The 18801-nt window shown below is 39.0% G+C and overlaps 1 protein-coding gene across 3 annotated transcripts in view; it reads left to right on the forward strand.

The window, feature by feature from the left end:
• Positions 1 to 18801, forward strand: part of XPO4 (exportin 4) — a 106676-nt gene that overhangs the window by 27293 nt on the left and 60582 nt on the right. For 2 of the 3 annotated variants that reach the window (XM_037037249.1, XM_037037250.1), the window contains exons 5-6: positions 12469 to 12585; positions 13326 to 13479. In XM_037037249.1, coding sequence (XP_036893144.1) covers positions 12469 to 12585; positions 13326 to 13479 — 271 coding nt within the window. Of the gene's footprint in view, positions 1 to 12468; positions 12586 to 12650; positions 12704 to 13325; positions 13480 to 18801 lie in introns of those variants that run through there. The other variant, XM_037037251.1, reaches the window with a different exon arrangement.

Consider the following 18801-nt stretch of genomic DNA (forward strand, 5'->3'; position numbering starts at 1 on the left):
TCTCGGGAGCCTAACTGACTCGTACACCTTTCAGTCTCCTGTCTACCTTTTGGGAATTCTTTGTGCCTTCAGAGTGAAGGGCTTGGAATTGATGTTAGTAATCAGCTGTGATTCTTGGCTAGAATAATTAACTTTTATCAGCTGCGTGGTTTTCAACTCATGTAGAATTGGGATTGGTACTACCTGGCTGTTCTGATTTTCAGGTGTTAAATCTTTAAACATTTTGGGTAGTTTTTAAAAATTACCTGAGGCTGTTCACCTTACAGCTCTAAGAATTACTTTGCAGCTTCATTGGTTCCTCAGTAAGTGTGTGATTTTAATAATCTTTTTGATGGCTTGCAGTTAGGAGGACAAGGTACATTTAAGGGAGCTGCACTCTTTCCCTTCCTTTTCAAAGTGTCTTGGATTTCTTCTCTCCCCACCTCTTAAACCACGCACGTATGTGTGCTCACTTCTGCTCTAGCCATCTTCCCACCACTCTGGCTGGGACCCCCAGACTGACCTGCCAGGGTCTCAACTAAGGAACATTGACTCAGAACTTTGAAACTTCCTGTACAACCCTGATATTTTTTGTTTTCTTTTGAATTTATCAGGGGGCATGTGTCTGTTCTTTTTTTCCTTATCAACTTTATTGAGGAATAATTCACCTGCATTATTGCATCCATTTAAAGTGTACAGTTGGGAAGCCCTGGCTGGCGTAGCTCAGTGGATTGAGCACGAGCCTGTGAACCAGATGATCACGGTTCGATTCAGGGCACATGCCTGGGTTGCAGGCCAGTTCCCAGCAGGGGACACATGAGAGGCAATCATACATTGATGTTTCTCTCCCTTTCTCCTTCCCTTCCCCTCTAAAGATAAATAAATAAAATCTTAAAAAAAATAAAGTGTACAGTTAGGCCCTGGCTGATGGAGCTCAGTAGATTGAGCACGGGCCTGAGAACCAAAGTGTTGCTGGTTTGCTTCCCAGTCAGGGAACAAGCCTGAGTTGCAAGCCAGGTCCCCAGTAGGGGGTATGCAAGAGGCAACCACACATTGATGTTTCATGTCCCCTCTTCCTCCCTTCCCTTTTCTCTGAGAATAAATAAATACAATCTTAAAAAAAAAATAAAGTGTACACTTGGCTGAGTTGTAGAGTTGTGGGTTCCAGTGAGCTACCAGAGTCACAGTACAGAGCATTCTACTTATATTTGATTTTTGATTTTGTGAATATTGTGTTCTATGCCATAATTGTAGCACATTCTTCAGGAGTACATATATGTGTTCTACATCTGTTATCTCTTAACATGTGGTCACATCATAGCCACACATTGGCTTGTGAATATTTGAAATGTGGCTGGTATGACTGAGGAACTGAATTTTAAATTTTATTTAATTTTGATTAATTTACATTCAAATAGCCACATGTAGCTAGTGGCAACCATATTGCCAGTATAGTTCTAGTGACACTGATCATCCAGTGATCTAATTGTATGTCCTTTTCACCTAATCTTAGTATTATGAAATTTAATTGTTTCTATAAAACTAACAACTTCAAAACGTGCACTTTTGGGGCCTGCGAACCACATGATTGCAGTTTGATTCCCAGTCAGGGCACATGCCTGGGTTGCAGGCCGGTTCCCGGCAGGGGATGAATGAGAGGCAACCATACATTGATATTTCTCTCTCTCTCTCTCCTTCCCTTCCCCTCTAAGATAATAAATAAAATCTTTTTTTAAAATGTGCACTTTTGAATTGCTACATTTTCTGAGTCATTTGGCTTATTTTATGTAGTGAGAAGTTCTCTTGAAAACAGTCCCTAAATAAAGTTCTATTTAAAATTTTTGAGGTAAAAATGATTACAGAGCTACTTTTTACCAATATTAATCATTACTCTTAAAATCTCTCTCTTTGTGGGCATGGTCTCCTTTGCTCTTGACACACTGATGTCTCAGGGTTGCCTGCCTTATTTGTGTGGTGCAATGGTCCCCAGCTTTTTTTTTGCACCAGGGACCAATTTTGTGGAAGACAATTTTTTCCATAGTTTGGGGGGTTTGGGGATGATTCAGGCACATTACTTTTAAGCTTGCCTCCTGCTGTGTGGCCTGGTTCCTAACAGGCCTAGACTGGTACCAGTCTGTGGCCAAGAGGTTGGGGGCTCCTGGTATAGCGGTAATCTTGTTATTTGTTTGGATTATGTTACCGGCGGTCATGTGTGCCATCCATGATATGGTGGCCATCATGATGGGTAAGGGAGGAACGAGGGATGGAGACAACTTGCCAGAGCTTGTGGGGAAGGTTTGGTACTGAGGCTGCTACTTTGAGATGTCATTCTAGTCTGCTATTCGAGGTGAGTTTGATCTTTATGTGTTAGATTCTACTTAAGGACATGTTACTTCATGTGACAGGTACAATGAAGGAGTTCACCTCATTGCAGCTGACCAGGACTTAAACTTTAGGAACAAAATGAGTAACTCTTGACATCCATGTGTTTCTGACTCATGCCTTCTCCCTAGTTACTAGAGTTTCTGTGCCCTGTCCTCACCCTCATAGGTAACTTCTTGGCACCTGGACATTGAAGGCAAAAGTTCAGTAGTCTCTTGCCTCTCTCAAGAATGAGCACAGACACAGGAATTGAGTTCCCTACCTCCTTTTGCATGGGGAGTTTGACCCACTTCAAAAAGTCATCCCCATGTAACCTGGTAATTGGACTTTTTGAGGCACTGAAATAACCAATGTTCTGAGAATGATTGAAACAGACATCACTGTTACAGAAGATTTTTCTCTATTCACTTGAGAATAGTGGATAAATTTAATGTCATCACAAAACATTCCAAAACAAAGACTTTTTTTAAAAGTTGAATTTCTTCTACTGGTGTTAACTTTTTATAGCAGCAGGTGGGAAGTATTATTTAATTCCAGGATGGCCAGATACATTTATTATGATAACTACACTGAAAACACTAAACTTAAAAAGTACTACATTTATGCAGCAAGTTCAGTGCCCACTGTGTGGCCACTGTGTGCCCACCGTGTTGTCCTTGCCTGGTAGGTAGAAGAACCTGAGATTCCGGACCAGTGAATTGTTATAATGTTTCCCTCTCATTCTTTCTCAGACTGTTGAGAATTTGTGGGAGTGGTTCAAGAATTTACTTAAGGGTAATCTTAGTCTCAGAGACATGAATAGCAGTGGGAGAAGGGTTTAAATCTTGATAGGAAGAAAAAAATGATAAATTCAGAACATGGATATAGTGTTGGGTAGAAAATTTCTTTATGAAGGTGATTTTAAGAGATATTTGAGACTTCTGGCCAAGATGGAGGCATAGGTAGATACACTGTGCCTCCTCACACAACCAAAAGAAGGACAACAACAAATTTAAAAAGAAAAAACAACCAGAAAATAGAAACTGTATGGAAGTCTGACAACCAAGGAGTTAAAGAAGAAACATCTATCTAGACTACTAGTAGGCGTGGAGACTGGCTGCCAGGTGGAAAGGGCTGGTGGCAAGGCAGCAGCTAGAGGACTGGGGCAGGTGGTCCCACATTTGCCTGTAGATATATTGGGAGGAACAACTGGGGAGTGAGACAGACTGTTCAACCCAGGGTTTCACCCCAGGGAAATAAATCCTCAAAACCTCTGACTGAAAAACCTGTGAGGGTTGGGGTGGTGGGATAAACTCCCTGCCTCACAGGAGAGTTTATTGGGGAGACCCATAGGGTTCTAGAATGTATACAAAACCACCCACCTGGGAATCAGCACCAGAAGGTCCCACTTTGCTTGTGTGTAGTGGTGGGAGTGACTGAAAGCCAGCAGAGAGCAGAGCAAGCGGCATTGTTCCCTCCCGTACCCCTCCTCCACATACAGTGCCACAAGGCAGTGATGTGGGTTGTCCTGCCCTGGTGAATACCTAGGGCTCCACCCCTTACTACGTAACAGGTACGCTGAGACAAAACAAAAATGGCCCAAATGAAAGAACAGATCAAAGCTCCAGAAAAAGTACAACTAAGCCACGAAGAGATAGCAAACCTATGAGATGCACAGTTCAAAATACTGGTGATCAGGATGCTCACAGAATTGGTGGAGTATGGTTGCAAATTAGAAGAAAAAGTGAAATAAAGGAAAATGTACACGGAACCAACAGTGACGGGGTGGAAACTGGGACTCAAATCAACTGTTTGGAGCAGAAGGAAGAAACAAACATTCAACTGGAACAGAGTGAAGAAACAAGAATTCAAAAAAATGAGGACAGGCTTAGGAACCTCCAGGACATCTTTAAACATTCCAACATCCAAATTATAGGGGTGCCAGAGGAGAAGAGGAAGAGCAAGAAATGGAAAACTTATTTGAACAAATAATAAAGGAGAACTTCCCTAATCTGGCAAGGGAAATAGACTTCCAGGAAGTCCAGCAAGAGAGTCTGAAGTTGGACCCATGGAAGCAGACACCAAGGCATGTCATAATGCCATTACCTAAGATTAAAGATAAGGATAGAGTCTTAAAAGCAAAGAGAAAAAGAGAGGGTTATCTACAAAGGAGTTCCCATAAGACTATTAGCTGATTTCTCAAAAGAAACCTTGCAGGCAAGAAGGGGCTAGAAAGATGTATCCAAAGTCATGAAAGGCAAGGACCTACACCCAAGATTACTGTATCCAGCAAAGCTATCATTTAGAATGGAAGGGCGGATGAAGTGCTTCCCAAGTAAGGTCAAGTTAAAGGAGTTCATCATCACCAAGCCCTTATTAAATGAAATGTTAAAGGGACTTATCTAAGAAAAAGAAGATGATCAAAAATATAAACAGTAAAATGACAACAATCTCACAACTATCAACAGCTGAACCTAAAAAAACAAACTAAGCAAACAACTAGAACAGGAACAGAATCACAGAAATGGAGATCACATGGAGGCTTATCAGTGGGGAAGGGGAGGTGGGGAATGAGGGGGAAGATGTAGGGAATAAATAGCATAAATGGTAGGTAGAAAATAAACAGGAGAAAGTTAAGAATAGTATAGGAAATGGAGAAGGCAAAGAAATTAATATGTACAACCCATGGACATGAACTAAGGGGAGTGGAGTGTGGGCGGGAGGGAGTGTGCAGGACAGAAAGGAATAAAGGGAAAATGGGACATCGGCAATAGCATAATCAATAAAATATATTTGACAAAAAAAGAGATTTGGAGAAAAAGAGATAGGTGATGGTTTTCTGTGGGTGAAGGAAGAATGACCTCATGAGCTAAGTGACAAACTTGCCCTGCACCCTCATTGCCAAAAAACTGTAGTCTGGCTTTCTCTCTTCCCTCTCTAAGAGTGTATTTTTTGGTGGTCTCTCCCCTTGTACTAGTCTGATGTACATGTTCTGAGTAAGTTTGGGCCAGTACAGTATGACACACCAATTTTCACTGTGGATACACTCTTAGGGCCTGCCCAGCAGCGGAGAGAGCACCCAGTGCTTTTAGTAAGCATTCAGCAGGTTTAGATCTCCCCAGTGATCTCACCCCTTTACTTACATGATCTTAGGCCACAAATGCTGGTAAATTATGTATTTTAAAATTTCCCCCAAGGACATACTTGCTGACTTGAGAGAGAGGGGAAGGCAGGGAGAGAGACTCGGTGTGGGAGAGCAGCTTTGATTGTCTCCCCTATGCACCCTGACTGGGGAATGAACTCACAACCTAGGTATATGCCCTGAATGGGAATTGAAACCGCAACCCTTTGGTTTATGGGATGATGCTCCAAACAGCTGAGCCATACTGTCAAGGGCTAAATGATCTTTTTCTATCAAACAATATTTTAAGTATTGAAAATCAGTAGAAAGTATTCATGAGTGAAAACTAATTGTGTTTGTAAAAAATTAGAAAACCAACATATTGTCTCTACTTTAAAATATTTATTAAATATTTAAAAAATATGTTATAGTCTTGATTCTCTACAGACCGTTTTATGGAAGAGTATCCAATTTTATAAAATACTTCTAAGAAGATTATTTATTTTTATTATTATGTAAGGATTTTATTTATTTTTAGAGAGAGGGAAAGGGAGAGAATAATCAATGTGCGAGAGAAATATCAGTGGGTTGCCTCTTACACGCCCCCAACTGGAGACCTGGCCCGCAATCCAGGCATGTGCCCTGACTGGGAATTGAACTGGTGACCTTTCGATTTACAGGTGGGGAGCTGAAGCTACTGATCCCACCTGCCAGGGCAGGAGACTATATTGTTTAAACAATACTATTTTCCATGTATTGTGTTGTATTCTTAGAGTAATTATGCGAGTACAGTTTCATGCCTATCTCTGTGGACAAGCTGTTTTTCTTCTATAGCTATGAAGGTTGCTGAGGTTACTGCATCGTAGTTTGCGAGGGTCAGATCTACTGTCTACTAGTTTGACAGGTATAGATATGGAAACGTTGACTTCCTAAGGAAAGCAGCTAAATTTTTTATTTGATGTTGACATTCAAGCAAATTTTTAATCTATGTCATGTTACTTTCCTTTGAAAGTAGGCATACATTAAATTACTTTTAATTTAGCATTTAAATGTTTTTTTCCTCTTTGCCATGTGAGAGGGAAGTAGGTGAGAAACTTGTCCACAGCAGTGCTGCCCTGGGTGTGATGCCAGCTTAATCTCTCTTATCACAAGTCTCATTGATGTTTGCTTAGAGGACCAGCTGGAAGTCTGTGTGTACGGCAACATTTTATAAAGTTTATTCTTGGTAGTAAAGCTCCCAGGGTGAGAGCCAGGCTATTAATAAGAGACAGGCCTCTCCCCTAACAAGAGTATTTTATTTTGTCAGCTGGCGTTAGTGTTTGAGTAGCTTGTGCTTGCAGTAGTAATCTGGTAAGGCAAGCCATCTCTTAGGGGTTTTTTCCTACTATCACAAAATCAGTGACTTTTACTAGAAATAAGGATGCTGCTGTTAAGACCTCAATGTGAAGACAGCAATTACTTAGTTGTTAGTGGATTTTCAGTACTTCATTAAAAGAGAATAGATTATTTTATAACCTTGAGGTCTCGTTGAATTTCTTCTGCATGTTCTACATATTTAAATTTTTTTTGAAATTTATCAACACCTAGAAATATAGGGAGTGCACTGTGTATTCATTTTTCACTTTTCTTTTGTGTTATACAGTGTTAGGTGTAGAGATAAAGGTGAGTCATTTACTGAGCATCTACTCTTTAGCGATGCCTTAGTTACAGCTTCCCTCTATTAATTGATTATCTATGTTGTGTTTTTAATTTGGTGGAATGTAGATAATTAAGAAGTAGGACCAGAAAAGCCAAAATAGGTGATTTTAAAAAACATTTTATTCATTTCTAGAGAGAGGAGAAGGGAGGGAGAAAGAGAGAGAGAAATTGATGTGAGAGAGAAATGTCTGTGGGTTGATTCTCCAACCAGTAACCAAACCTGCAACCCAGGCATATGCCCTGACTGGGGATTGAAAAGCAACCTTTTGCTTTGCTGGGTGATGCCCAGCCAACTGAGCCACACTGGTCAGGGCTAGGGGATTATTTTCTATGATGATGATAAGAAGCAAATTTTGCGTTGAAATTAAAAACAAAGTGACAGTAGCCAGTGGGGAGGTAGGAGGGGATAATGAAGGGGGGAGGGGGAAGGGTTGTCAGGAGCATGTATAAAGAGACACATGGACAAAGCAAAACGGGGTGGGATCAAGGGTGGAAGTGGGGATGGAGACAACTACTTGAACAACAATAAAAAAATGTGAGAAAAAATAAATTTAAATACCTAGCATTAAAAAAAATCCTTTTGCTTCTTTACCTTATGGGAAACTGCTTCATTTTACATGGTACTTTTACCTGCATGATTTGATTTGGACCTTAGGACAATCACATGAATTAGGCAGGGCAGAGGGTAGTGACACTTTTTGTCGATGAGAAGATTGAGGCCAAGACAGAATGGAGTTGCCCTCAGGTACCTGAAGTGGTAAATTCTGGACTGTTGTGACCCAGATTTGCTGACTTCTATGTCTAAAGTTCCAGGGGTGTCCACCCGGTGGCCATGGGCCACATGTGGCCCAGGATGGCTTTGAATACGGCCCAACACACAATTGTAAATTTACTTGAAACTGATTTTTTTGCTCATCAGCGTTTGCTCATCAGCGTTTGTTAGTGTTTTGCTCACAGTGTTTGTGTATTGAATGTGTGGCCTAAGACAACTCTTCATCCTCCAGTGTGGTCCATAGATGCCAAAAGGTTGGATACCTGCTGGGGATCTTGTATTGGACCTTGGAGAGTCCAGCAGTATTTAGAATTTATTTGGGATATAGTTTTAGTAAATTGTGTTATTTGGTTTCTAACTTGTTGGAAATGAATGACATTTAGAATGCTTAGTACTAGTCAAATTAGTGGCAACAACCAAGGACCACCAAAAAAAATGAGTGTGATATATAAATGAAAGAGCCTGGGCTCTCTTGCCACTTGGTCATGGCATGTGAAGCCTGTGCATGTTAGTAGATTCCACATACTAATATTATATTATAGCATCAGATAGTTAAGTGCCTTAGAAATAAATCTTTTGGAAACATTTACATGAAGTAAGTTCCATTGAAAATATTTGCTGCATTTGAAAAATGAATCGATACTCATTTAATTCTTTTTGATCATTTATGAGTCTCAGACTTGCACTAATGGCATTTTATACTAGTCTAATCCCTGTAAACTTTAGTAAACAATCTCATAGTCTCCTGTTTATCAGTCAGTCAGCTTTGATCAGATTTCATTGAAATTCACCACTCTAAATTATTTAGAAAACCTTTTGTTTTTGACCCACTTGAGTAGCTGAGTTACTGTATCTGGTACAGAAATATTTTCTAGCCTTGACTGTGACAGGGCAGAGAGACAGTGCTTGACAGTACTGATCGCTGTGGGGGTCAGAGGTAATGCACTTGGGCTAACCATTTCGGGTCTACAAGTCTAAAGCAAGCACAGGGGAACCTTCTTCTACAGGGTAAGAAAAACAAACACTTGTGACCTTGCGTAGGCGGATTGGGTGCTTCCCCTTTCTCTCCTTCTCCCTCCGTCTCCCTCCCTTCTTCCCTCCCTCCTTCCCTCCCTCCTTCCCTCCCTCCTGAATAGGAGCTGTCCCCTTTTCTATTTTTAGGATAACATTTTAGTTTGCTGTAGTAAAATGTATAAAGTTGTACATTTTAGTACAGCTTTAGTTTGCTATAATGGGCTATTGTCATTATAATGCACTTGCTGTAAAAGTAACTTTATCTTACTGAGATTTAATTTAATTGATAATTAAATACTGAAAATGAGTGAACACATTGGGAAATGAGTCTTATGAGCATTGGGATGTGTTTAACTCCTTTATGAATAGCAGGGAATACTCTGTTGATATGTGCAGAGGTGCTTTGCTCTTTTAATGCACAATGAGTACTCAGTCACTTTTTATTTTCCAGGAATTTCTGTTCTCTTGGCACCTTTGAGCATTAGTGGTATAGTATAATTAATATTTATGATACTACTACTCTCAAGTCCTTACAGGGCTTTCAAGTTAAGGAGTGATTAAACTACGATGAAAATCTCTTACTTAGTTCTTTGAAAGCTGGTAATTTGAGATACATTAAAACCAGAATATTTGATTTCTGGTGATAACTCTAACCATGTTGTACAGTTTATTCTCTTGTATTTCTTAAATCTTTGAGAGGTAAATTTGAAAAGAACACAGTTGCTTTAAAAATTTATGGTTTTATTTCATATTTATAAAGAAGAAAAAGGGGAATACAAAACAGGACATCTGGGTTCATGGTAATGGTGTGTATGTAATCTTACCTGTGCATTAACTTACTGGGAAGCTGTGAACAAATGTTAAGAGTAATAGCTTTTGGGTGGTAGGAGTGTGGGCAGTTATATTCCCTTTGTGCTTTTCTGTACTTTCCCGCTTTATTTTTTTTAAAGATGAAGAAGGTACATTATTTTTGTAGAAAGAAAATCTTATTTAAAAACAAAATGTTTAGAGAGCTAAGTTTGTAGTAAGACAGTGTTTTGTTTTAATTATCATGGATTAAGAATGTACTTTCTTGCTCTGGCCTGTGTGGCTCAGTTGGAATGTTGTCCTGTGGACCAAAAGGTCATGGATTCCATTCCTGATTGTAGCACATGACTGGGTTGCAGGTTTTGTTCCTGGTCAGGGCCCCTGTGAGAGGCAGCCGATTGATGTTTCTCTCCCTCTAAAATTGATGAGCTTGTCCTCTGGTGAGGATAAAAAAAGTACTTTATTTTTTAAAAAATATTTTTTATTTTTTATGCTATACAGTTTTCTCAATTTTCCCACCTCTATCCCTCCTCCACCCTGCCCCCACAACCTTCCAGCATTCCCCCTGCGCCATAGTTCACATCCATAGGTTGTACATACAAGTTTTTTGAGTCCTTTGTTTCCCATACCATTTTTTCTCCCTTCTGTCTACCTTATCCCTACCTACTGTACTACTTCTTCTCTGTACCTTTCCCCCCTGTTCTTTCCTTCCCCCATCCCACTTGGTTCACAGGCCAGCACTTAGTCCACTGAGCTACACCAGCCAGGGCTCAGGGTTCTAAAAAATTTTTTTGTTTTTCACATTTCTTGACTTGAGTGCGAGAGTCATACATTGATTCGTTGTTCCACTTACGCATTCATTGCTTGCTTCTTACATGTGCCCTTACCAGAACTGAACCCACAACTTTGACTAATGGGGACAAGGCTCTAACCAACTGAGCTACCTTGCCAGGGTAGTACAGGTTTCAGTCAGTAGAGTTGTGTTACTGAAAATCTGAATATGAGTATACTTAAAAAACATGCTGTTTTGTGGTGAATATAATTTGGTACTAAAAACCATTTTTTGTCAAGTTGTAAATTATTTGTTCAAAACTATTACAGATAATTATTTGTGAGAATTAGTTTGTGTTTAGTGAGTTCTCTGGGTTTATAATGTTCTATTCAGTGAGTGAGATATTTAGAAAGGACAGGAGGAAAGCTAAGGCTAAAAGACATAAAAATGTGGGATACTAAAAATTATTTTCAGAATAATAGGATGTAATACATTGTGATAGATCCTTATGAGTTAACTTTTCCCTTTGAATGTTATTAATTTGAATTTAATGCCAGTTCTCCTCATCTAAGCCCAGCTGTATTTAAAAACTATGTTCATAGTTGATCCCAGTATTATTTAAATGTATCTGTGAAGTTTTGATTGGTGGCATCGTAATCATGAATATACCATTTTAAAAGAAACTCATTTTTAATAACATTTTGTTGACTAAAAAAAGGAAGGGATTGTACTTCATGAGTTTCTAAGATCCCTTTAAACTATAAAATGAAATGTGATGAACTGTGATAAGTGTGTCATGAACTGTTTTCTTCATAAGAGGCTCTTCAGTGCCTGGTTCCTTAGACCAGTTTCTTCCTCCATGTGCCTGGGGCCCTGCAAAGGCAATTAAAGTTGTATTGTGCACTTGTCTTGACCATTTGTGGAGGAGGGGACATTTTTATATTAAATGTACATTTTGAGGTAAAATTACAAAGTTGAGATAGAATCAAATAATTTTTTTAGTTTTAGAGGAAAATTTCATACACATGCAAAAATAGACAAAATAGTATATTTTATTGGTCACTCATGTAACTGAGTCATTCAGATTTAACAAATACCAACTGATGGCAATCTTTGGGAATTTGGTTTTATGTATGTTTGCTGAGATTTGCCGAGATAAGTATCTCTATGGTTAAGGTGCCGACATCAGAAGCATTTCTGAACAAAGATGTGGCAGTTGGTGGGTGGGATGATAGTTCAGCTGTTGTGTAAGCTTGCATAAATAGTATCATCTTGACTTTAATCTTTGGTTGTTCAGAGGTAGTGAGCATATTTCTGTTTAACCCCTGGAAATGTGCCCAAATAATTTGTTTCCTCTTCATCCATGGCACTTTGACTCTAAATAGTCTGTGAATAGAAACAATGAGGTGATATTAGGTGCCTGTTAGATAGAGCCATTTAGAAGGGAAATCTTCATTTTTAATTTGAAGAACTTTTGAGTACTACCTGGTTAATATTTTGGAGACTATAAACTTTTCATTTTTCATCTGTTTGGAAGTACATTATCACCCTCATCTGAGCATAAACAGACCTGGGCTCAATCTCAGCTATCCTTCACTCTTCATGTCTCTGAGTCTCACTTCTTTCAAAGGTAAAATGGGGTGTGCATTGTTGTGTGAATTAGATGATACAATAAATTAAACATTGATTGTACTAAAATATCACTTGCACTCTATGATGGAGTTAGGAGTATGACCTGAGTTCAAGTCTTAGATGCATTTGGGTAACTGGAATTGGGAAGGAACCGCTAACAGCTACTGGGCCACTAGGAAAGCAGAGCCGATCATTGTTCTGTCCATCTTAATTTCTGACTGGAAGGTCTAAACATAGGAAATGTTTCTTTATGTTTGAACAAAGCATTAGAAAAATAATGCCTCTTAATTATTTCTTATCCAATAATTATAGCAAACTCTGGCCTGTTCTATTCTGACTGCCCTATTAAGTGAATTCTCAAGTTCAAGTAAAACTAGCAACATTGGACTGAGTATGGAATTCCATGGTAACTGCAAAAGAGTTTTTCAGGTATTGGTATTTTTGTTCTTACGTTTTAATGATCAGATTGTTCACTTTTTATACAGTCTGTTCCCAGTGCAGTGTGGACATTTATTTCATCTGGTTGAGTGACAGCCCGCACCTGAAGGTTTGTGTTGTGATTTCATAGGATATAATAAAGTGATAGGTTTGGTGAACATAAATGACAATTTAAAGATACTTGTTTAATGATAGTCTAAAGACAGAACAAATAGGAAATAGTACTATAAAGATTCTTAGTTTATTTTGTTTGTACAGTGTTTAGATAACAGTGCTTCAATTGGTGGGATTTTGCTGGCCTTAAAAATAGGCCTGGCAGAATGCCCGTGAGGGCTGTGTATTTAAAATGTTATTGCAGATGGTGTGGGCTCTTTGTCTTGTGTGTATTGTTTGGCTCTGAAGTAAGTTATGTGAAGGCTTAAATCCGAGGGGCCTGCACTAGATCAACTGACCCCTCCAGCTCTGTCTAGTTGTCAGATTCTCCTCTCCACAGAATAGCACTCACGTCACAGTGAATGTGTTCAAACTGATGTGTGTCACTTGAAAGCTCACTGTGGTGAAAATTATGAGCAGGCCTGAAAATGGAAAATGTTCCTAAAGAAATAGTGTTTTCCATTGAAAATATTAAGGTTTTTGTTTTGTTTTTTTTTTTTTTCTATTGTGGTTCTAAAAGAGAATGCATTTTGAATAAGCTTTTAACATAAAAATACTTGTGACTTACTTACTGCCAGGAAGAAGACCTTCGTCAGATCTTCATGTTGACGGTGGAAGTTCTGCAGGAGTTCAGCAGGCAGGAAAACCTCAGTGCTCAGATGTCCTCAGTATTTCAGCGCTACCTCGCGCTTGCCAATCAGGTCTTGAGCTGGAACTTTCTTCCTCCAAATTATATCCTTTAACAACGGAATAGATGACAATTATAGCTGAGAGTACCCTGTCTCTGTGGTTTGTAAAACATGTTGAAAGAATACAAGTGTTTTTATTTTATTTTTTAAAGATTTTATTTATTTATTTTAGAGAGAGGGGAAGGGAGGGAGAAAGAAGGAGAGAAACATCAATGTGTGGTTGCCTCTAACACCCACCTGCACTGGGAACCTGGCCTGCAACCCAGGCATGTGCCCTGACTGGGAATTGAGCTGGCGACCCTTTGGTTCTCAGGCTGACAGTCCACTGAGCCACACCAGCCAGGGCAGAAAACAAGTGTTTTTAGAAGTGCAATTCTGTTATTTTGTAATACACAGTACAGTGGACTACTTAGGGGATTTAAAATTATATTTACAGCTTTGTAGAAGAAAGTTTACTAAATGGAAAACTTGGCTGAATGTTGGGACTCTTGCTCCGTAAAGGAAGAGCAATAACTCTTAGGCAGAAAAAGGAGAAAGATAGGAAGTACATTTCTATCAGGCAACTGAGTTGTTTTCTGCTTGTACAACATAATGATGTGGAATTTTAAAAAAACATTTTTATTGTATTTTTTTCATTATCATTTATCCACCCGTACCTTCTTCCACCTTCACCCACCCTTGCTGCCCCTTGGATGTTTTGATTGACTTTCCTTCAGGCTAGTTTGGTGTTCTCTAACTTGATCTTTATGGTGACAATATTGTGTAAGTGTAGGTAACAGGGTAGTAATGTTTGTTCTTTGAAGATCTTTTCTAATATAAAAATATACAAATTTTATTTTTAGCAAATTATAAGTAGTACAAAAGCAATTTAAGTGGGTTAGGTCACAAATATAAATATTTGCTTTTCTATCATTTACTGAAGTGAGGAAGTTTGTATTTTGGAAAGTACCTCCTTAGTTTGAAGTTTACAATTTGCTTTTCCAGAACACTTGCCCATTGATAGAGATTGAAGGCTGTGCTGCGTGCATCTAGGTTCAGTCTCAGCTGATCAAAGGCAAATTACTTGACCTCTCCGAGTCTCAGTTTTTCCAGATGTAAAGTGGGGATGTGGATTGTCAAGTGGATTGAATGAAACAGTACATTTATAACATTCAGCAGTTAGCTACTATTTGTTGAGCTCTTAAAAGTCTTCTTAAATAAAGAGGTTCACAGTTAGCTACCTGCATATGCTTTTTTTTCTTGATCTGATAGACTCCTTTTGTTATAGGAAATTACAGTAGGTTTAACTTCATCTGTTCTAGATGTCTTTAACAGCCCTGTCCCAAAGGCAGTTACAGTGAACTGCTGCTCTGTGGACAGAGCTTACGGGAGGGTTATCACTTTTTCCATTTATCCTTTGCTCTAATCACCTTTCTCCTAGCAATCAGTTTTCATACCTTCATTACTTACTTATACACGAGTATAATGATTATGCACTGTGGGTATAATAATGGGCATAATCCCGTGTATAATGTGCACAAAAACATGGGTGAGCAATATGCATGGCAAATGCAGTATTCATTGCCAGTGTATAGAAATAAAAAATTTTAAGTTATTTTATTTGATTATTTATTGATTTTTTTAAAAAAAAATTTTCTGAGAGAGAAACATCAATTTGCTGCACTCCCCTATGTACTCGTTGATTGGCTTCTGTATGTGCCCTGACCTGGACACATCAAACCAGTGTTTGACACTGGTCATGCCAAACTTTGGTGTATCAGGAGATAATCCAGCTGACAGAGCCATCATGGCTTAGAAATAAAAAAAATTTTTTAAAGATTTTATTTATTTATCTTTAGAAGGGAAGGAAAGGAGAGAGGGAGAGAAATATCCATGTATGGTTGCCTTTTTTGTGTCCCCTGCTGAGAACCGGCCTGCAACCCAGTGCAGTTGTTTGGTTCGCAGGCCGGCACTCACTCCACTGAGCTACACCAGCCAGGGCCTGAGATAAAAAAAAAATTTAATGTTGATCTTGTACTATGTAATCTCGCCAAGCTTGTTTATTAGCTCAAATACTATTTTATTGGATTTCAGACTTTTTCTGTACACATGATGTCATCTGCAAACTTTTCTTTTTTCTAAATTTTGACCTGAGGATATGTTATTGACGAGAGAGAAAGAGAGAGAGAGAGGGGTGGGAGGTAGAGATCAAGTCATTGATTGGTTTCCTCTTGTATGTGCCCTGACCAAGAATAAAACCCACAACCCTTCGGTGTCTGGTTTCATACTCCAGCCAACTGAACCACTTGGTCAGGGCTGCAGACTATTTTTTAAAAGAATTATTATATGTAGGTTTTATATTATAGTTGGTGATTTATGAAAGTATCCTCCCCTTTAAGTCTGGGTGTAGAAGAAAGTCTATAACTCCTGGGATTTGGTGGATGTTTAAATCACCCTGGCCCAGTGAGCCAGTGTGCTCTGTTTTACTTTCTCAAAAGAGACTGAAATGAAATCTACCAGTTTTTTATTGTTTTAGGCCATTGCTTTCCAAAGAAAGTGTCGCTATCTTTTGACCATCCTCATTTTAAAATGGGCTCTGAGAGCCTGGGTGGTCTTATCTCTGTCTCTCTCAAAGCTCACTCTCCTAGTTAGAACTGCATCACCAGACCCTGTTTTTTTCTGCCCTGGTGCCTTTCTCCATGGAGTGTTTCTGCCCAGGTACCTTCTCCCCTTCTTTGCCTAGTCCCTTCCTAATTGAGCCTCAGTTGTGTACCCTAGGCCAGGTCAGGTTTCTTGCGTTGTGTCTTCTTATATGTTTGTAACATACGCTTTACTTCCACTCGGCTCGCTTCTCAGGTTTAAGTTTTCATTTGTTAGCTGACATACGGTATCTGTTAACCCACTGGCTTGGGAGCTCACAAAGCCACAGGTCATGCTTTGTTGGCTGAATTGTTAGCACCTTGCATAATATCTAGCACATAGTAATAGATGCTCAGTGATATCTGTTGTTTAGTTATTGAGGTGAAATGTTTCAGAGGTATTATCTCAGCTCTTGGATATCTGTCTGTTCATGCTGTTAATATTGTTTAGCTAGTGGTTCACCTGGTGTCCATAAATGCTTAAGGGTTTTGGCAATGCTAATCATAAATGACATTATCATTTTGTAATAAGAATGTTTGACAGGTATGGTTGGTATGTTGGCTTCAGTGATAGTTCTGTTTTTAGCTGGGTCACACTGCTTTTTATTGGTATTCTATTTTTGTGGATCTGATTTGGTTTTGGTAAAAAAATAACAAAACTTTTTAAGTCACTCTCTTGGGGTAGGCTAACTGGATTATAAAATAGTAGTGGATATAGACACCTTCCCCTAAACTAGGATTTCCAGTAAAGCCAGCATTACTATTTGGAAGTAAGGCTTGGGAAAATATCCTGGTGAGGTCAGCTCTCCTTTATTTCAAAGGACTTCTGGTTACTTGGATTAAGTGCTATCTGTAAGACTAGGCTCATGGGATTTGTGTTTTGTTGTTAAGAAAACTGGGCTTCACTTGCTTCTGAAGCTTTGTTTTTACTAATGAGGTAGCATAAAAAGAATATGGGAGGATGGAGAAATTATTTATTATTTTTGTGAAACGTGCCTTGTGGCCACAAGCCTGCATTGTGAAGTACATACTAAATAGGCAATGGAAAATTTCAGACTCTCCATATGTGCCCAAGGACAGTTGGAAGGCATTGTGTGACTCCTTTAGTTGTCTTTTTACTGTCAGTCACCAGCACAAATGATGCCCTTACTGAAGGTGTTAGTAAATGACCAAGAACTCATTCCATATGTAAGAACACATGTATATTTAAAGATGTACTTCCACCTCATGTTAACAGGCATATACTTTGGTAATATGGATTGTTGTTTGAGATAGAGACTTAATGTGATTTATCCACTGAGTCAGTAGCCAGTGTGTGACTAATATCCATCCTCTGAGTGTGCTTGTCTCTGGTCCCAGCTGTAGAGCAGGGAAGGTGCCACATTTTACATGCTTTTGACTTCTCAGAAGGTGATGAGCTTTACTAAATGGGAAATTTTAGAGCTCAATAGGTTCATCATGTTTTAGATTTGGTGAAAACATGGAACGGTAAGATTAGATGTTGAAGACAAATTTTAAAAAGGCCTGGGATTATTAAAAGACTGAAAGTAGCTTTGTATGCCTATCTTACTGGTTGAATTTTATTTTATTTGGTTGCAAATTAATAATTCTGATATATAAATTACCAGAGCTCATTACCAGAGCTCATTGTTCTTTTTAGAAAAATATATCAAGCCATAGTCTAATAAAATTTTTTAATTAACTATTTTATTGTTGTTCAATTACAGTTGTCTGCATTTTCCCTCCACCACTCCCTTCCACCCCAGTCAAATCCACCTCCCTCCCTTGCTTCCTCCCCGCCACCCCCCTTGGTTTTGTCCATGTGTCCTTTATAGATGTTTCTGAAAACCCTTCTCCCCAGTGTCCCCTCCACTCTGGTTACTAGAAAATTCTTGATTTCTGCCCTGGCTGGTGTAGCTCAGTGGATTGAGTTCGGGCTTGCAAACCACAGGATCGTGGTTCGATTCCCAGTCAGGGCACATGCCTGGGTTGCAGGCCAGTTCCCAGCAGGGGACACCTGGGAGGCAACCATACATTGATATTTCTCTCCTACTTTCTCCTTCCTTTCCCCTCTCTCTAAAAATAAATAAATAAAATCTAAAAAAAATTCTTCATTTAAAATCCGATTTAAACTTTTTTAAGTATATGTTATTAATTTAGCTCTTACAGTTGTCCCAATTTTTTTATTCCTTTATCCTCCTTCTTCTTGCACCCCCCGACCCTTCAGCATTCCCCACCCTTAGTTCATGTCCATGGGTGGTACATGTAAGTTCTTTGGCTTCTCCATTTCCTATATGATTCTTAGTCTCTCCCTATTTTTATACCTACTATTTATTCTTCTTATTCCCCGTACCTTTTCCCCCAATCCCCCCTCCCTCCCCACTGATAACCCTCCATGTGATTTCCATTTCTGATTCTAGTTCCTGTTCTAGTTGTTTGCTTAGTTTTTGTTTTTGCTTTTTGGGTTCAGTTGTTGATAGTTGTGAGTTTGTTGTCATTTTACTGTTCATAGTTTTTGAATTTCCATTTCTTATATGTCTCTTTAACATTTCCTAAAATAAGGGTTTGATGATGATGAACTTCCTCTAACTTGACCTTATCTGGGAAGCACTTTATCTGTCATTCCATTCTAAATGATAGCTTTGCTGGATAAAGCAATCCTGGCTGTAGTTCTTTGGATTTCATGACTTGGAATACTTCTTTCCAGCCCCTTCTTGCCTGTAAGGTCTCTTTTGAGAAATCAGCTG

This window comes from Sturnira hondurensis, unplaced genomic scaffold (genome assembly GCF_014824575.4).
Source record: "Sturnira hondurensis isolate 20B ecotype Veracruz unplaced genomic scaffold, ASM1482457v3 Scaffold0022910, whole genome shotgun sequence".
In the NCBI taxonomy this organism is placed as follows: Eukaryota; Metazoa; Chordata; class Mammalia; order Chiroptera; family Phyllostomidae; genus Sturnira; species Sturnira hondurensis.